This window comes from Phaethon aethereus, assembly GCF_964289735.1.
Source record: "Phaethon aethereus genome assembly, chromosome: 8".
Taxonomy (NCBI): domain Eukaryota; kingdom Metazoa; phylum Chordata; class Aves; order Phaethontiformes; family Phaethontidae; genus Phaethon; species Phaethon aethereus.
Window position 1 is genome coordinate 4,601,024 of NC_138584.1, and position 19,153 is coordinate 4,620,176.

The 19,153-nt window shown below is 44.3% G+C and overlaps 1 protein-coding gene across 1 annotated transcript in view; it reads right to left on the reverse strand.

Annotated features, from left to right (window-relative positions):
• Nucleotides 1-231: 231 nt before the first annotated feature.
• The window catches only part of COP1 (COP1 E3 ubiquitin ligase), a gene marked incomplete at its 3' end in the record, with an annotated part of 127,288 nt that continues 108,366 nt past the window's right edge, over nt 232-19,153 (reverse strand). The window contains exons 19-20 of the mRNA XM_082002726.1: nt 1,388-1,432; nt 232-294 (exon numbers count right to left, since the gene is read on the reverse strand). Coding sequence (XP_081858852.1) covers nt 232-294; nt 1,388-1,432 — 108 coding nt within the window. The remainder of the gene's footprint in view (nt 295-1,387; nt 1,433-19,153) is intronic.

Sequence of the window (19,153 nt, forward strand, 5' to 3'; positions counted from 1 at the left end):
AATGGAAATAGCAGAGTTCCGACAGCCCTGGCTGTTTGCACATTTCTCTCCCCACCTTCTCTCGTTAACAAGCAGAGCACATGAGCAAACCCTCTCCTCTCTAATCGCTCTCCTGTTGCTGCTGGATTCATTTCAAGACAGCAAAAGCGTCTGTGCCTTTTGCCCATTTTACTAAGGAGGAAGTGACCAAAGCAATGAGTAACCAATTCCACAGTCTGCTAAATAAATCACCTACGACCAAGAGGCTACAGCGTCGCATGCTGCAACAGCAGGAGTAATCATGCCACTCAGGGCCTAAAAAGGGGGAAACAAAATAAATCCTGACACGCAAACACAGACTGCTTGAGTCTCCCCAAATTCCTGCTTTATTATTTTTTCCAGGGCTGTTCAGACCAGCAACTCTGGTCTGGGCTCCAGTGAGCTGCTATTGTCACAGAGATGCGAGGGGATGAGGACCTCAGCTTCATGAGAGTGACAATCCAGTGTGTAACTCTGCAAACAGCAAGTAAACCCCTTTATCAGCCGCTACAGAAAGCTGCCAGGGCTCTGGGCTACAAGCTTTCGGTGTTAACCACCAAGCCTCAAAAGCACGGTTGGAGGTCAACGCTGCTGTGTCCAATTTGGGATGGCATCAGACTTGGGGTTCTCCGGAGGATCACCACCAGCCTGGGTTTGGGTACTGGTTTCGCTTGACTGTCTGGTAGACACGTAAAGAAGGAGAAAGTCTTTTCCGTATTACTCGACATTTCATGGATGGAAATACATTGAACAGACACTCGGGAAGACTTTTCATTCAAGCACTGAAAACCTGGCAAAATGCTGGCTTCTCGGTGCACGGGGAAGGCTGCTGCTGTCACAAAACCCTGCGCTGGCAGCTGCTGTCTGTTACGACCAGCCTGGGCGCCAGGAGCAGGCAAAGGCAGGGAGCATCCCTCCTCATTTCAAACGTTGCTCCAGCCGGCTGCACATCAGGAGCTCAGCTTTCAGCTCTGCTGCACCCCGCGTCGGCAGACAGAGGACGGGCTCTGGCGAACGCCGGCGAGTTAACCCGCAGCCTCCGTTGCCAAAAACGCCAGCAGGAGCCTGGGGAGATGCTTGTGCCAGACTCTCTGTGCTACCGTGACCCCGAGGAGCGGCAGAGGCACAGCGGGTGCCGGACGGCCGCCAGCAGCTTTTCTACACCTTGCTTTAACTGGGTTTCATCGCTGGTGTGCTGTCTGCTCGCTCGCTCCATGTGCCAGAGGCAAATACATCATTTACATTACAAACTTCTACAGTTGGGATGACCTCCTCTAATGGTTTCTCTAGGCTGTACAGTTTCTCTGACCTTGCTCTTTACTAACAACAGACTCAAGTGTTTAAAGAGGAGGTACGTGAAATAACTTACCTTAATTGTACCCTGACTGTTAGCAGCAATCAGCACGTTGGACTCCTGGAAAAAAAAGGAACAGGCACTATCACAATCTGCCATTGCTTTTTTTTTTTTTTTCCTTTTTTGGAAGAAGCAGCAGAGAAGCAGTTGTTTTTATCTTAAACATTAGAAGTATATCTAGTTTCAAAGGGACTTAACTCTTTCCATTTCAAAGACACTTTTGAGGCTAGAAGTCTTTATAAAAAGTTATATTACCTTGAAGAATTAGAAAGCAATAATCCTTAGTGCTTGTACAGAGCTTTAAATCTCCAAAGCAATTTACAAACATAAATTGATCCTCACAGTCTCCCTGTGAAGCGGGCAAATAATAATCATCATTTTCAACTTTTTGGCAGCATATGGACAAAGGTCTCCAGCGCCCTAACTAAACCAGCTAATCACCACAACAAAACCTCTCCAGCGCTGAGGCCATGCAACTTCTCCCGGAGCCAAGAGGTTTCAGACAAGTAAAACAAAGAGGAGAGGAGACTGGAGAGCAATAGCAGATACACCCAATTTGGAAGGGAAGATAAACAGACCGGGCTCCAGCCCTGCTTTATTCAGAAAGGCAGCATCTATTTACCTCCTGCCAATTGATGGAGGTGCCTTTGGAGATACCCTGGTTGTCTGCAAATTAATGGTCTTGCTGCATCAGTCAGGCAACCCCCAGGCAAAAACTGGGGGAGACAGCCTCTGCTCTTCAGTCCGCATTCCTGCTGCGACCAGCCAGTGCAGATGCACCCTCTCAAACCAAAATTGTTCGGACAGGGGGAAATCCAAAGGTGCCAATAATATGGTGCCAATAAACCTAAAACATGTGCGCCGGCAACAGCCCTGGAGATGCTGAGGTTGAACCACTGCTCCCAGACCAGTGTCCCGCATCCGTCCTGCGTACACTGCCAAACCGCCCGCCGCAAACGGTTTTCTCTGAAGACAGCTGCTATCTTTTCTCAGACGCATTTTTCAATTTCTCTCGCTGCTGCTATCCATCCTCAGACAAACTTGCCCTAATTATCACATTGCTTAACACATGCATTTTTAATAAACTCAGTGCCTAGAATACGCCCTGCTCCAAAGGGAGTGGAAAGCCAGCTCGACCCAGCCCCGACAGGGCTGCATGCTGCCTTGCCATGAGGTTCGGGACTTTGCACAGCCAACTAGCTTTGAAGCAAAGGGAGAAAAACCCTTTTCAACACAAAAAGCCACTTATCAGGTAAGAGTAGCCTTGTGGTGGACCACTGGGCTAATTGTTAAGAGATAGATTTGTTCACCTCCGGTACAATCATTAGGGGATTAGTTAAGACTCTTGATATTATCTCACCAATGATCCTCCAAGTCAAAGCTCCTGTAAAGAAAGTATATCCTCAAAGGAAGCACATATTCCAATTTCCATTAATTTGGTGGCTAAAAGAGTCTAATCCTGTGAACTGCTCAGCTTCTGGTTAACAGCATTAGAATCAAAACCCACTGGGGGGAATGCAGATATAAATGCAGACTAGAACAGGACCGGGATGCCCAATAGGATTTTGGAGGCAAGGGAGAGGCAGCTATCTAGCGTGCAGTGCAAGAGGCCTGAACTCCTGAGCACAGATGATCCAGGGTTTGAATGATTCCTGTTTGCACTGTGAATGATTGGTAATTCATCCTGCTGCTGCAGTCTGCTGGGATACCACTGTAAATGAACTCTGGTTCAATGAACAGTTTTACCTGCTAAATAAAATAAAAACGCCAGAGGGTAATATACTCTCACTCCCTTGTTCTTCAGAAGCCACTGGTGGGTTTTTTTTCCAGCAGGGTCTGAGCTAATCACCACTCTGCTGCTTTCATCCACAACCATGAGATGCAAACGGGAGCAGACAGCAGCAAAATTAGCACCAAATCCGTCATCAAACAATAGTGACTTGCTTGTTAAGGCACTCTAGCACTGCTTCCCCAGGAACACAGCTAAGTAACTTGTTTTTAATCCTCTAAAGAAACAGTTCTCCTCCTTTCATGTTGCCTGTAAAACAGCCAATATATTCAACACGTTAAGCACCTAAGCAAGTTGTGAAGTTGCTTAGATCTGTAGGTTTGTAACTCGTGACAGCCATGTGCATGTTGAGCCAATCTTTTTGCCAGGACATGTATTAATGGAGTCACCATATCCTCAAAAGATAGCCACCATGACCACTTAACTGTGGTTAACTATTTCCCCTACCATACCGCTATGAGCGTCTGTATCTCTCGGGCATGAAGAACAGGGTATCACCATCCATCGTGGTTGCATGTTCTACTTTACCATAATCACTCAGTGTCTCTAGGCAGGGCAAGAAGGTTTGAAAGGCTGCCCTTCCTCATCGCCCCCCCAGATTTGTTGTCTGCAGGAGTCAAACTCCCAAAGCAGAGGCAAGTGGTATGTTGGAGATCCACCCCAACTGAGTAGTCCTCGATGCTCTCAAGAAATCAGTTATTAAAATGACTCTTCTACACATACACCTCCTCCTATGGGTGGTTAGCACCTATAGCCCTTCTTAACAGGAGTGGCAGAAGGTGCCAGCTGCCTTCACTAAGATAAGATTGAAGAAAAAAAAAAAACCACCACAATAAAACTCAAGAAATGAGGGTTTACTGCCTGGCAAGCAATAGCATTTTGTTCCATGCGGCTGCTAATCTCAAGTATTACTGCACCCCGGTGGAAAGCCACCGACTGTGTAACCTGATGAAATGTGGCAACTCCTCCTCTGCACGTCAAGGCAGATAAGGAGCGATCGGTGGAGATGTGGCGCGGAGCACTTGGGTCCCCTGCGATGAGATAACATGGCATCTCAACAAGCCAGGGACAGCCATAAAATTGACAGGACACAGCTTAAGCGTTTTGGTCCTGTTAAGTCAACAGAAAAGAGCAAGGCTCTGGGGATGTCAAAAATCGGCATCTTCTCGTCTCTTGGCCTTACATATGAATATAGAAAGATTAACTGACAAATGCAGGTGCATCTCAGGACTCATGCTAAGATTAATAAAGTGTGCAGGTTCCAGAACTGCTCCAAGACACACCGGGGCTGAAATCCTATGCTAAGACTTATGAACAGCCTTCCACACACGTCAACTTTTTCCTTGACTCCAGCAACAGTATTATGGGAAGTCTGAAGGACAGTTCCTTGACATTGGGAAGGACTTGACTCCGCCACAAATCTTTGTTATTGCCTACAGTCTGGATGCATAGCCACACAGAGATAGGCATTATGCAAAAGTAAGTTGTAAATCAGTCCCGAGACCAAAGACAGACCAGAGAGAAGCACCTCTGTCCTGAACCTGACACATCCCCATGTCCTGGATGTGGCACTGGATGAACGCTACTGGTCCACACACAGGAACTTAAGAGCACTTGCCCTTGGAATTTGAAGGGACTTTCATTGATTGCACCAAAAGAAGAAATTTCTGCAGCACATTCTTGATGGCAAAGAAAAACAAAATCAAATTTAGGACTTTACTGAGAAGATGAGATATCTGCTACATTCATCATTCGAAGGAATTATTCACCTGGTGACAGCTGGGTTTTGAAGCACACTGATTTCCTTCCCTCCTAGATAAGTCCTGTATTCGGATGGCCCTGGGGAAGCAATTTGTGTAAGGAAGGAAAGGAGGAGAAGGAAAGTCTGGCTGACTGCTGGTATTCATACAAGAGAAGTAGGCATTAAGAAAATCAAAAATGCTCTGGATGTTTCACGAAGCTTGAGAAAACTCAGCTGAACAACTGAAAAGTAGTCGGAGCTGCTGCAGTGCGAGAGGGAGAAGACGACAGCTGAGGTTGTACCTCTTCCATTCTTTCTTTACATCTTTGTGCAAGAACATGTCGGGTGGCGGGGGGAACGCCACTAAATGAACGTCACCCCAGATGGACAGCTGTTAAAACCACACACGCATCTCCTTGGAATGACACACACTGATATCCAAGCGGACTCAACTCTATGGAGCAAGGGAAAGCTCCAGACAGACCTTCTAGCTAAGCTGTAAACTCATCCTCCCAGTGACTGCAAGGCTCCTCTCTGTCATCCCTGAAAAGAGCCGCCATGGTTGCCTGCCTGCAGCCACAGTGCTCCAGGAGTTAAGCACCCCTCTCGCCAGCGGGCTCATGCAAAACCACAGCCGAGTATTTTATCATCTTCCTTTCCTGACACAAGACAGACAGCCTGTCCCAAAGGGGCTCAAAATAGGCAAGATAAGCACAAATCACTTGCATCTTCCCCCCCCCGCCCAAAATATAATCCTTCGTGAGACCATTCCCCCCCCGTTATCCCACATATATAAATCCTTAAAGTGAAATTCAGAAGCCCACACTAAAGGAAAAGCTGGAACGTGGTGTACAAAAGAGAAGGAGCCTGGACACTGACTCTGAAACATCTCTGTCCCCATTGGGAGTGAAACTGTGAATCAGAACATTTACATGTGAACATTACCTACACTTCTACACTTTGTAAATACAGTAGTTTTGCAAAAGCTAGTCTTACCAGGCAGAGTACTCGAAGGTTGGGAACTGCAGTGGGTAGCTAACAACCACGGCTTTGACCACGTAAGCCAACACATAAAAGATGCAGCAGCACTCCTCCGTGCCGTTAGCCTGACAAAACTAACCTTTAAACAAACTTATCCGACTGTTTCCCACAAGGACCATGTTAAGGAAGGAGGAAAGTTTGGCTAAAGGAAAAATAATACAACATGGACTTATTTCCTACTGTTGTTCTCCCCCCCACATTCTACAGATTCCAGCAATAATGCAACGGGATGACAAAATTGTTCCTTATGATTATAAAGATGCCAATGGTGAAGCAAGATGTGTCTCCAAGTTATATGTGCACATGTTCACGCTATGGATGGGAAATATTATTTGGTACTTTCACCATATTATAAATAATTATGGGCCATGAAATTTGTCTCTCTTATCTCCCCTCTTCTGCAGGAATAAAGCACATTCGCCTCAAACTTCCAGCGCGGTCGTCATTGAGGTAAGCGTGAATTTTCTGGATTTTCAGCTAGGTTTTTTTCTACGGATTCACAGTTAGGATTCTTAAAGATCTTATTTTAAATTAACAACTTCTCACCTTCCCACCCCAGCAGACGTTTTTGCTAACGAATGGCTGGCTCGTCAGCAATTCTCTTTCAAGCAGACAGACACTGAACACTTACTCAAAGGAACTGGAGCCTAATTAAGCAAAGTTGTTGGTACAATGGGAAAATATACTGGGTGAGAAAGCTTACACTCAAGTGGCCATTGTCTCATGTTATTTATAGGCAGAATAAAAGTATATAACTGAAGTATAAACTAAATCTAGCGCTGTTTGTACAGAAAGCCATTAAGTAAAGCTGCTCAGTCCTTACTGAAGATGGCAACTATTACTCGAGTGCTGGCTTTTAGGACTGAGCTGCAGACTATCTGCAAGATATACCTCACCAAAAGTTTTTCCATTGACATCATGCACAAAGTCTTTTCAAACATCAAAATATGTGAAAGCGGTTCCCCAACAGACCACCACCGCTTGACTGCTCTTCATCTTGTAATTACCAGATTCTAATGACTTTTCACTCTAATTCCCCCCAGACCTGGTTATTTTCTTGTTGTATGACTCATGTCAGCTTTTGTTTTTGAAAGAAAATTACAAATTCTAACCTAGGAAACATGAAAAACCTCCAGTGTACAAAAATCAAGAGTTTTTAAAGGGTTTTTAAAAGCTAAACTGCTCGATTAGATCTCTTCCCAGCAGGACAATGTACTGCACACAGAATTCTGTTTTCTTTTTTCCATTGTTGTGATACAATTGTTAGCAACGAAGGGGTGCATGATGGGATGGTTAAAGTGGTGCACAACCCTCTATCTTCCTGCGTGCCAGAATTTACTTTATATGCCATCATGCTCAGCTAATATTAATCCCTTTTGAACAATTTTAAGGGAATATTGTCTATATTGTGAACATCAGGCCCAAGTAGAAATTAATTATTTTTTTAAACAGAGCACTTTTTTAAAGAACGAGGTCTTACCGACAAAAGAGGTCATACCAAGACATTTCAGGAGCAGCAACACCCAACTCTTTAGGTTTTAAACCTGGAACAGAGCACGCATGCCTAAACTGTGTCTTTTAATCCTTAGAAACTGTATTTTTATCTCATTCTGAAAGTAATTCCTTTGTACACACAGAGATAAAGCCTCCTTAGGCTTATCTGAGCCTGAAAAAAAAAGCAACAACTCAATATATCTGCGAAAGGTCTCACCTGCGCTTCCTTCTAGATCCAGCTGCAAATACACAATCTTTAGGGTTTTTAAGTTTATAATTGCTACACAATTACACCTGCAGAGCATAATAAAGATATTTTCTTAACACATTAACCCACAAGATTTACAGATGACGGCACTCCTTTGGCTCGCTTTCTGTAGAAAGCCTTGTCTACGATCATATGCACATGCGTATAGTTTCTTCTCATGTAGGAATTCATGGGCACACTATAAAGCGGGAAAAAGCTTTCAAATGAATTAGTGTTTTCATCATCCTACATCACGCAGAGTTTTCAGCTTCTGCACAAGACGAAGCGCGTCTCTCTAGGAAACATGCGCAGGTAGAAATTCAACATCTCCTTGAATCCCTCCCCTCGTTTTTCTGCAATTCCAGACTTTAACCTCTGTACCAGGGATGCTTTTTCCAAGTTTTCTGACACTTCCACATCTGGTGTTTTCTAACCACGACTCTCAATACACGAGTATATCATAATGCATTTTTCTACTCCTATTCAGACTAAACTCAGCACAAGAAGGTGCTGTATAACTGGAAGCTTATTTGCTATCATATACACCCAGGTCTCTGTATTTGCAGCACATGGGTGCCCAGAGGAAAGCAGTCCAAGGCTTGCTCTAAATGACACACTCAAATAAGTAGTAAGCTATCTCTCAGCCAAGTGAGAAACTACTTCTTCTTAGCATGACCTTTCTTTCCAGCATGTAGCTCTCAAGAAAACAAGATCAACAAGGCAATTGAAGACTAGGCCAGAAGAAAAGATAAGTACACACGTGTACAGTGCTGCATACAGGCACCAATTTGCTCTTTTCTACACAGTCTTCTGAATTCAAGACTGAAATGGAGGCCAAAAAAAAACTGATGGGAAGAAGGCAGAGAAAGATCTGCAAAGCCAGCCAGCAAAGCCCACCCCAGGAATTGTTAACATATTATAGGCGACTGCCTCTGTAATTTAGTCGTTCTGGAACAAAACTGGTTTTGATTAGCGCCTAATTTATTTAGAATTCAAGATGAGAATGACCCATCAGAGACTTATTATTCTGCATCTACTCCAAAGCAAAGTACACAGCTCTAACAGCTGTTGCACACTCCCCATCAGGCAAGGTAGGGAGATATATGTTAAAAACAAATTATGTTGGCATTATCACCCCTCCCCAAAGGGCAAGTCTTCTCCTTCTCTGTATGTGGGAATATTGAGCTCCACTGCCCATCTATCTGCGACAAGGTGTCTAAAGCTACTTGTTCTTATGGTTGTATATCCCCCGGATTGCAGCCACTCCCCATAAACAATATTCCCAAGGCCTTGAACAAAGCAGCAGCCGTATATAAATATAGCTTGCAATAAGCCTACAAAAAAACATACACATAAACATGCAACACATTAGCATCAATATTGCAAAACCACAGGAAATGGCTAGGCATTAGTTCAGTGAAAACAGCTTTCAGCATCTATTCTCTTAATATGTAAAGCTCCCAAACACTTGTTTGGCAATTCTACATAACGCAATGCCGTACATTGCCTGACAACTGCACAGTCCAAGACCTACATTTCTACCACCGATACATTTTCCTCCTTTCTCTCCTACTGCTGTTGCAGTCAGTCATTACATCATGCTGGAGGTGATGAATTTAATCTCTCCCTAGCCAAGGTCATGCTGCCCTGCCTACCAGTGCTGTATGTGGCAAAACCAAGCCCGAGGGTGCTATCATTACTATCGCTCTCGCTGTTGCGTATGCCTCCCAAATGCTCATCGGAAACAAAATGTATGATCTGAAGAAACGGTCACTGATCTGCATGAGAGTATTCAAGAAACATGTCCTAAAATCTGGTAGTTTTAGATTTTGTGCAGACCGACTGCAAATCATCAGGGATTGGAGAATGTAAACAGAGATCAGTAGAACGTGAAAAGCCTTTTCAGATCAAGCTACCCCGAATTAGACAGGCCAGTCTACCCTACAAGCACAGCCTACCATGAGTGCTGCACAGCTCAGCACAGCAAGCACCACCACTCCCAACTGCTGCACTGGGAAGGAACAGATGCTGGTGGGGAAACTCCTGAGAGATGCTAAAAGACATCCTTTCCTGCACCTCCCAGCTCCTTGGCCTGCTTTAATTTACAACACTTTCCTTGCCCTGCTTTAATTTACAACACTTTCCTTGCCCTACTGGGAAAGGCAAACTCCAATTTAAGCTCTCCTTCATGTTTAGTTGGTTCTCTTATGCCTCTTTTTTCCCCCCACACTCACAATGTGTTCCCCCATTCCTCTTACTTTCTCTTTTCTTCTTCTCCTTTTTGCCAAGTCAGTGCTTTCTCTTCCAGCTCAACTACACCAAACACTCCTCAGTTGTTCAGTTCCCTCTTTCAAATGTTCCTCCTTCCCATTTGAATCAGCAATTCCCTAATTTGTGCAAGAACGCTTCCATCTTTCCTAGACAATCTGTCCCACATCCTTCGGGGCTTTTGCATTTGTGAGATCATGGTCCCTTGCATGGCATGTTTCATCAAAATCCTACTTTCAGCACTCCATTCCTGAGTTTCAGCTGCCTCTTTTACAGCACCACATACATCATCCCACCTCCATTTTCCCTCCCCTTGTGGGCCCACCTTTGAAAATCCTGCTTACAGAATAGTTTCCCTTTCTTTCCAACTCTTTTGCCTCCAACATGCTAGCACCAACCTGTACAACTCCCTTGGGTTCAGAAAGGGAATGGATGATGGTTAACCTTCCTCTCTAGTCCCAGTATCCAGTCCATCGACCAACTGTATCTGCTCCCACAGACCTTCTCTTCTTGGTTCACGGTACTTCTAGATCCCTGAACTCATTAGTGCACTAGGATGACTTATCTGTTCCTGTGGTTCCTGCCTGGGCTGTCAGCTACAGTTCATTCCCTCACCACCTCAGAACCATCTGCCTGGGTAGAAAACAGAAAATAGAAGAATATAAGGAGGCAGAAGCCTTGTGGTTAGAGACTGAAATACCATGTTATTTCATGGGAAACAGCCACAGCTGGGCCAGGAGCTTTCAACAGGAGGTGATCCATGTCAGCAGCCTAGCAGACACACACATGCCCCAGATATCCTTTCTTTCATGCTTTTTCCTGGTACACAAGAGCTAATACTGCACGGCTGCCGTGCCAAACTAGAACACACTGCTCTGAAGGCGGACAAATGGTTTCTAAGTTGGGCCAAGAGGGATCACTGCTAGGTGACACATCTCCTGCGCTCTATGAAGCTCAGCGTACCGTCGATTGCGGCCAGTGGCTTCCTTGGGCCAGGCACCGGCGTTCAGATCCCGGTATTAAATCAGTTCCCACATAGAAATACCTTGAAATAAGCCATTAGCTGGTCAATCTCCTGCTTCCCTTCCTCTCCCAGTGTCATTAGTTTCAGTCTCTAAATAGCTGAATGATACAGGCTTAAAATTGACCCAACCACCTTGACGTTAATATTTTAAATTATTAAGTCTTAGTTCTCTAATACCAATAAATCATTTATATGTGCACATTTAATTAACAATCCAATCAGTAAAAACAACTTAGCATTCGCACAGCACATTTTATCAGAGGACCCAAAGACACATTACAACATTAATTAAGTGTAACAAATGCCCTGGTGAGGTAGCTAAGTATTATCCTACTTTGACATGTGGGGAAACCGAGGCAACCTGATTAACCCAAGGTTAATCCAGATGTTCACAATGAGGCACTGAAGAGAAAAAAGCAGGGAGAAATACCACTGAGATTTAACTCTCCTAATAAGCATTCCTATTCTGAACAACAGTATTTACTTATTTGCTGATGAGAAATCCGTTCCAGCTGCGTTCCGCTCCCAAACAGACTAGGAGCACAAACCACCACTATCAAGCATGCTAAAAATCAACCCTAAACCACAACAGCCTGCCAGGTCAGGCCGAACGCACTGGGTCCAACGTGATACCCAGCCAAGGGTTTTGAAGAATATTTAATAACTCTTCCCACCCCACAGTTCACACTTACCCACGCATCTAAGCTCATGGGATGCAGGACACTTACCTAGCAGTCACAAGTCCTAGACCTACATCAGTGTCTGGTATTTCCCAAGTGCTCCCACCACTCACCCTTGGGGAGTTTCACACCAGGCTCCCATGCCAGACAGCATGGGAGAGGAGCAAGAAATCCCTGAATGACACTAACTCTGCTCACAACACACCAAAGAGTTATGAAGTTTGGAAAATATTAGGTGACAGTATACTCAACAGTCTTTCAGGCCATGCAGAGCCCATCCTGCCATCTCCCCCTCCCGTCCCACACCCAGGAGATAACCCTCACAGTGGTCCCAGACAACAGTGGCAGGCCCTGGTTGAGGATGTGCTCCTCTGTGCCCTCAACCTAAACAGTTCTAGATCCAGCACTTTTGTTTGCTTCCCCCATTTGGTCAGAGAAAACCACTAGTTCCTGGGACTAAGGCTACAGCTGACAGCCAAATTGATTTGCCCAAAGTATCAGGGACAGTTTGTTGACGGTGCCTGGCAGCCATCTACAATTCAGTTCAGCAGTCCATCCCGGGCAAGTCCAGCCTTCTTTTTTCCAAAGCTCATGAATTCTGCTGCGTATGCAAATTACATGCTGTGGAAATGCTTTAGGTTTCCCAAGTATCATATGATGAAACATTTCAGACCCAGATGATGCCTACTGTCAGTCTCTTTAACCTAAGTGTGTGCCTCTCAGCCAAGCTGGCTAGATTTTTCAGAAGTTCTCACTGAAAGCAAAAGAAGCTCATCTCCTCAACATCTTTAGCAACTGGATCTCTATGATTAAGGGACCGGAGCATCAATGTAAGTGTCTCACGATGGCAGGATGCAGAGCCTTCCTTCTCCAAGAACAACGTACAAAATGTTGCTTACATGAGAGTAATCATAAAGTCACCAGTTCCTGTACTGCTCCCAGTCTAAGACAGAGTGTGCAATATGAAATAACACAGAACTCGCCTCATTAAAGGAAGAGAGAGAAAGGCTTGACTAATATTAGGGTACAAAAGCTACCACAGGCTTAAGACAGGGTGGATAAAGCCCTGAACTAACTTCTAGGGAAAGAGGTCCTGCAGCTGTGTAACTGGTGCAAACACATGCTGGCCAGTACTACTGGGACAGGTTGGAAAGAAAAACCTTATATTATAAACCACTCAGATGACATCATCCCCTCAAAACAAAAGTGGAAGAACAATTAATGCATTACAATCACAGACGGTGGCAATCAGTATGGGAGAATGGGTTAGCGATAGGAGATGTCAGGAATGATGAAGGGAGCCAAGCCAAGTTGGGCTGGCTGGGTCAGCAAGAGGGGAACACTTTGGCAGGAACTCATGAAATGGCTGATGGACTGAGGAAATCTATTTATTTAAAACAGAATGAATTTATACTCTGCTACTGTTCATTTTACACGATTTGGCTATCAACTCTTTGGGGCAGGAAGCTGTCACTAGCCGTCTACTTAGACAATACCTAGGAAATTGGATCTCCTGACGATTGTAGCTTCTTTCCACTGTCCTAGTGAAAATCACCTCCACCTCTAAGACTGGCCTGACACAGAGATGCAAAAAAGACTCAAGTTAGAGCAACCTGAATTCTGACATTTAATTTGTATGCTTTAACTGTAATACCACCCCTTGAACATACCCATCCATTTTCAAGCGTGATCCCACCACAAAACCAAACCCAAACCCTGATACTACAGTATCCCAAACCAACCAACTATGAAAGTTCTGGACATGTGTTTAAATCCTGAGAGTTTCGTTAAGGGCTCTCGGAATAACGTTGCGGGGGGACTCAAGCGCTCAATATCTGCGAAACGCATTAACTATTCTGAATGTTTCGCTCATGCCAGCTGGAAAAGAAGGATGGCAGTTTCACTGCATCTGCAGGCTTTCTGATCGTGTTACTGGATGGGCCAGAAGTCTGGCAGCCATGGAAATCAAAGCTTTCATTTCTCTTTAAGCCAGGAATAGTATATTTAATAACAACAGGAACAGAGTCAGGGATCTAAGCGTCAGCGCTGAGGATGCTGTCTGCGAGGGGGGAATGACAGCATAGGTCGGATGCTGCATCTCCAGCCGAGGCGGTAGGCAGGAAGGGTGGGGGATTAGACATCTGCCTGGCAAGCAGAGCCACAGCAAGGGGAAGGGAAGCAAGGCACAGCAGGAGAGCAAAAACCTCATCCCTGGAGGGCCACAGCTGCTTGGTGGTAAGAGCAGACAAGGGAAGGGTACCTGCCTGCAAGGTGGCCCAGCTTGTAGCTGCATAAGCTACTACAGGAAATCTACATTTCCCCCCCCCCCCTTATATTTTCTATGTGACACATATATATAAATATGTGTGTGTCACAGAAGTGAAATCACCAGGACCTGGTGAGATAAAAGAAGGGAGAAATTGCTTCTTGCAGAGAAAAATCAAGGCACAAATGTTAACGTTAGCATGCGTATAAGCTTCATGAAATTACACCTATACTCATGCTATTTATAACATACCCCTATTTGGGAAAGAGGACTTTGATTTAAAGAATGGAAGTTTAATTAAGGTAAAACAAAAGTTTCCATTAATCTTGAACGAATTCACAACCTGCTGCTCTCCTTCAACATCCAATTCAGCTAATGTTGTAACAGGATCAAGCACAGCACTACGAACCTGAAACCTCCCGCAATGCAGACAAGCTGTACTAAACCACATGGCCTTCTCTAATCTTGAGAAAATGGAAGCTTTCTCTCCTCAAAATACTGTTTCAAAAATGCCCTGAGTGCAGCAGGCAAATATTTTCACTATCCAGGGCATGCAGGAAAATTATGAAGAAGAGATGTTGATAAACTTGGACTGGCAGTAAAAAATGGCTAGAGCCTACACCTGCAGGCAGCAGGTTCTCATGATATCCAAAACTGCATTTAATGTCACAAGCTCAGGTTTGCTCTTGAGTAGTAACTAGGTAAAATTCCAGTTATGCTTAAATCTTCTCCCTGCACATATTTGAGTCATAGGGTTGTGTTAGAAAAATTTTACTGTTTCCTGTTGCTGTGGGTAAGGTGAGGATCGGGCAGTGGAGCTGGGTGTCCTCCCCCAGCCAGCAGAACCATCTCTTCACCTACAGCCGAGGACGGGGTCAGAGCTGGCCTGGCTCACGGTCCGCGTGCTGTTCGTAAATCCTTATCCTTATAGCAGTATACAAAAGGGAGCTGAACTGGACTTTGAGCTGGGCCACGTCTGCAAGGCTGTCGGGAAGAGAGTGGTCTTTTGTTTGTAAGCTAGAAGAGATGTTGGAATCCCCGAGAGAAGACACATTGAAGCCCACAAACCATTTTTGCAGGTCAGTTTTCAAAGTAAGGCCACACTGCAAAATATCAGCTTTGATTACCAAATTGTATGGCTGCTATTGAGAAAGACAGTGCAGTAAATTGAATTTTAATAAGATCTGACTGCACATAAAAGGTGAAGAACTTCATTAAACAAAACCATACAGAGTACAGATGATACATATAAGGTTGCTTCTCTAATATCCTACTACTGATGCTTTCTCCATTGTATTTATCTGGGAGGAGAAAGGAGTGGGAAGAGAAGACAGCTATGCCTTAGGTATTTAAGAATGATGAGAGTACAGCTTTATAGCTTTAGTACAATAAATGCAAAGCATGACATCTTCCCTATTTTGTTCTGCAGAATGAACTATTCAAAAGATAATAATGAACTCTGCATCATCTGGAGGACTCAATTGCACTCTGCTGCCTGCTTCCCTGATGCCAACCATCTAAAACACTCCTGAATCCAGAAGGATGAGTGAAACCAGCAACAAAAATGCACCTGAGAAATCAGAAATCACTGGGTCATTCAGCTGTTGAAAAGCATTTTAGATTTAAAAACATAGGATGTAAAAAAAAAGACCCCAACCCAAAACCCACCCCACCAAAGGACTGAGATTAAAGTCAGAAGAAAAACAAGTTCATTGATTGTGAGAGGGAAAGAAAAACACATCCAAACTTGACACACAGTTCTTAAAACTAGAGAAATGCCCTGTTCTTTTGTTCACCTTCCACTTTCCCTCTTCTTGACTTGCTCATTCACCACCCTGCAACTTACCCTCCCCTAAGGAACACTGGGAGGTAGCCCCTGAGTTTTAATTGCATTTGCTATTCTACTAAATCCCATGGATTTACACAGGCAAAATTAGCAGGACTCGCCTATCAGGCACTCTCCACAATATTAGATGAGGAGTCATCTGAAGCTCTAGATGGGCTTTCTTTTGTTTATGGCCTTTAAATAATTCAGAGCGAGGAGTTGTCAAGCTGAATCTGCAAAGCTCCCTTATCTTTGGACTTACGCTATTAGACTATCTGCCTATTGTTTATAAAGACAAAAGAGAAAATGTTATGAGATCGTATGTCTGCACGGGAGGGGAGTCAAGGACTAGAAGAACAAGGGCTGTCAGGACAGAAGTCATAAAAAAACCAGATGGGAAAAGCAAAAGGAGGAAATAGGTGAAACACAGATGTACCAGCAAAGCAGCAAGCGGCCAGTTTGGTCATGCTATAACTAAACAATGCTGGCAGCTTCTTGGGTAATATGATGTCATTCTTTAAAAAAGGAAAACCCCAAATGCAAATGGTAACTTTAATTAGCAAGCAAAAGCACTTCCCAGCTATACGGCTGCAGCCACCTCTCCCAGATCTGTCTCACTTCTGCAAAGCAGTGACAGTCATCGGGCAGTAGGCCAGCACTTAATAATCATCCCAAACCTCAGAGAAAGAAATTTCATCCTGTCTCTTCTTTTTTTCCCCTTTTTTTCTGGGCTCTTGGGGCAGAAAAAGGTTTACTAGGTTCTGCCTGGGGACACCAGCAAACCACAGGCAAGGCCCCTGGCATCCCAGGGAGCTTACACGCTCCAAGGTGCCTTCTAGATTCATTTATTATTTTTTTAAAGTCACTCCGGGGCACGCACAGCTTTGATGGGGTTTTGCACAGTCATTTTGAATCAAAGCTGCGAACCTGGCTTTACAGCAAATGACTGTTTCTTGAAGCAGCAAGAATAATTGAGAGGGAAGGGGAACCTCAGGACATGCAGCCCTGCTCCACCCATGCACATCTCTCCAACCAGAACCTAATCACCTCTACAGCCAGTTTGCTAAACCTAACGAGGACTTTAAAAAAAAAAAAGGGCATTTTAATACAAAACCCAACAACTATGATTACAGCCTTGCTTTAAACTACCGAGCTGGATGAACTCTTGGCAATTATACTTAGCTCTGGATGCTGCAGACAAAGCCCCTGCCCAAGGGCCGTTCCCATGTGGTGGGATGTCGCGGCTGGGCAGCAGTCAGTGCCGAGGACGCTGCGGGAGCTGTCTCGGCATGCTACGGGAGAATTCGTGTGTATGGAGGGGAACGATCCGGTTTAGCTGACTCTCCTAAAGCAGACAGAGACCTCCACTTTGCTCTAGGAAGACTGCAACGGTGGACAAAACATATTTCTTTTGCCCACAACTGGTCCCAACTGGTCCCAGCAGCTTCCAGTCCTACAAACTATCATGATTAAACCAGCCTTTTATTACGCTTTTATCCTGGGCTTCTGACCATACAAATCCTAAGTGAAACATGACGTAACGCATGCAAATAAGCTGAAGAGAAGAGGATTCAAATAATAGGAAAATATCATTAAGTGGGAAAGTTTAACTCAGAAGGTCAAAATCGTTCTAGCCAGAAGAAAGAGATGCTGCATGGGGCACGCAGGCATGCCCAACTGCCTTAAATGTGCTCCTGAGAGCTCCTTTCTTACTCGCTCGGTGGCTGCCAGCTAACAGCAGGGTCTGAAGCTGCAGCGCTGTTAAGTCCCTAAATCTCCTGGCCTTGAATACACTCCTAAACTCCTGGGAACAGCTCGCCAACAGGGTGCTGCCTTGCCAGCATCCCTACAGCAACACCATTAAACAGCAAGCTGCTTTTTTTGCCCCTCTCTAAAAAAAAAAAAAAAGATTTAAAAATGGTATGTGTGTCTGAAATAAGTATTGCCAGCTCCCAAACGTTACCCATCACAGCTCGCTCTCAGGTAGGACTCCTGAAATGAATTGAGGGACTGTCAAGCTCACATGTCACGCCTTGGAAATCCTCAAACTGGACGTTTCCCCCCAACGCTCTCTCCTTGGCACTCTGAAAGGGTGAAAACCAGGACATCCTTACTCCATTCTAGGCTGTAACTGGAGATTTAGGACAACCTGATGGCTCTACACACTTCCTGCTGGAAAACAGTAAATTTAAAAAAAAAAAGACATTAATTCTTAAAAGCACGTTTTTTTTTGTTAGCATCACTGCACCGGCAGCACGCAGTCGGGGGTGGTGGCAGCAGCAGTGGATCGTGCTGCAGCTCCGCTGGACATGCTGCCCGGCAGGCTCGGGTAGCTGGAGTCTGAGCTTGTCCTGCTCTGGTTTCCCAAAGAGGAAACAAAGCTGCATTAAGGTACTTAATTCCCCATCCTGGCCACTCCACAAACCCAGCAGTGGCTTGGTTAATGACAGACCTTAAAGCCATCAGAAGCTTTTGCAGATGGAATGAGCCCTTTTTCTTACTGCATGCCAAAATAATTTCTGGCCAATGTATTACACAGATTTAACCCATTCCATACAACATCTCCTAAAAACTTTATTGCAAAAAAACCTGGAAAGCATTTTACTTTCTAATGAGCCAGCAAATGAGGAAGAAGTATCCTTCTTCATATGATGTACTCACAAGCAGCTCTCACATACTCGTGGTTTCTCAGCACTGCAAGAGCAGAGGAGGCTTTCAATATAGTGAGATCTGGGTAATGTTCTTACATCACTGTTTAAGGACAATTCAATCATCTTTGTTCTGGATTAAAGTATTGCTCTTGATTAATCTTAACAGAGCAATGAATAGGAAATCCACATCCCAGGAAGTAGGAAAGATTTTTATCTTTAAACCCAATTCACAAGTAAAATCGTCTCTCTTACAATGGATAATTCTGCTACTGTTCAAGTTATTTTCACACAGTGGGTATAAAAAAATTATCTTTAGATATCTCAAATTGAAATGACTGTTTTTAATGCTCCCTGACATTTTGAATGCATGCAAAGACTAACAATACTGTATCAAAAAGAGCTCAACAATCAAGAAATCCATTAAGCTACCAATGATACTAACAGCAAAAAGGAAGTTTAAAAAGACTCAAGTATATAAAGAAAAAAAAAATCATGTCGTTTCCCTACTGGGATTATAGGAGTGAACAAAACCCCTTGGTGTTGCAACACAGTACTTCTGATTTTATAATATCCTTCAGCTACATAAATATTAGAACACAAACACGAGCTCTGCTGACAAAAGGTGAGGGAAGACAAACACTTCTGGCATTTGATTTTTTTTTAGCTAATCTGCTTCATCCTCCCCTAATTTTAGATATTATTTTTTCTGAAGAGATGCTGCTGTTGACTCACCCCTCAACAGACACCGCGACGCT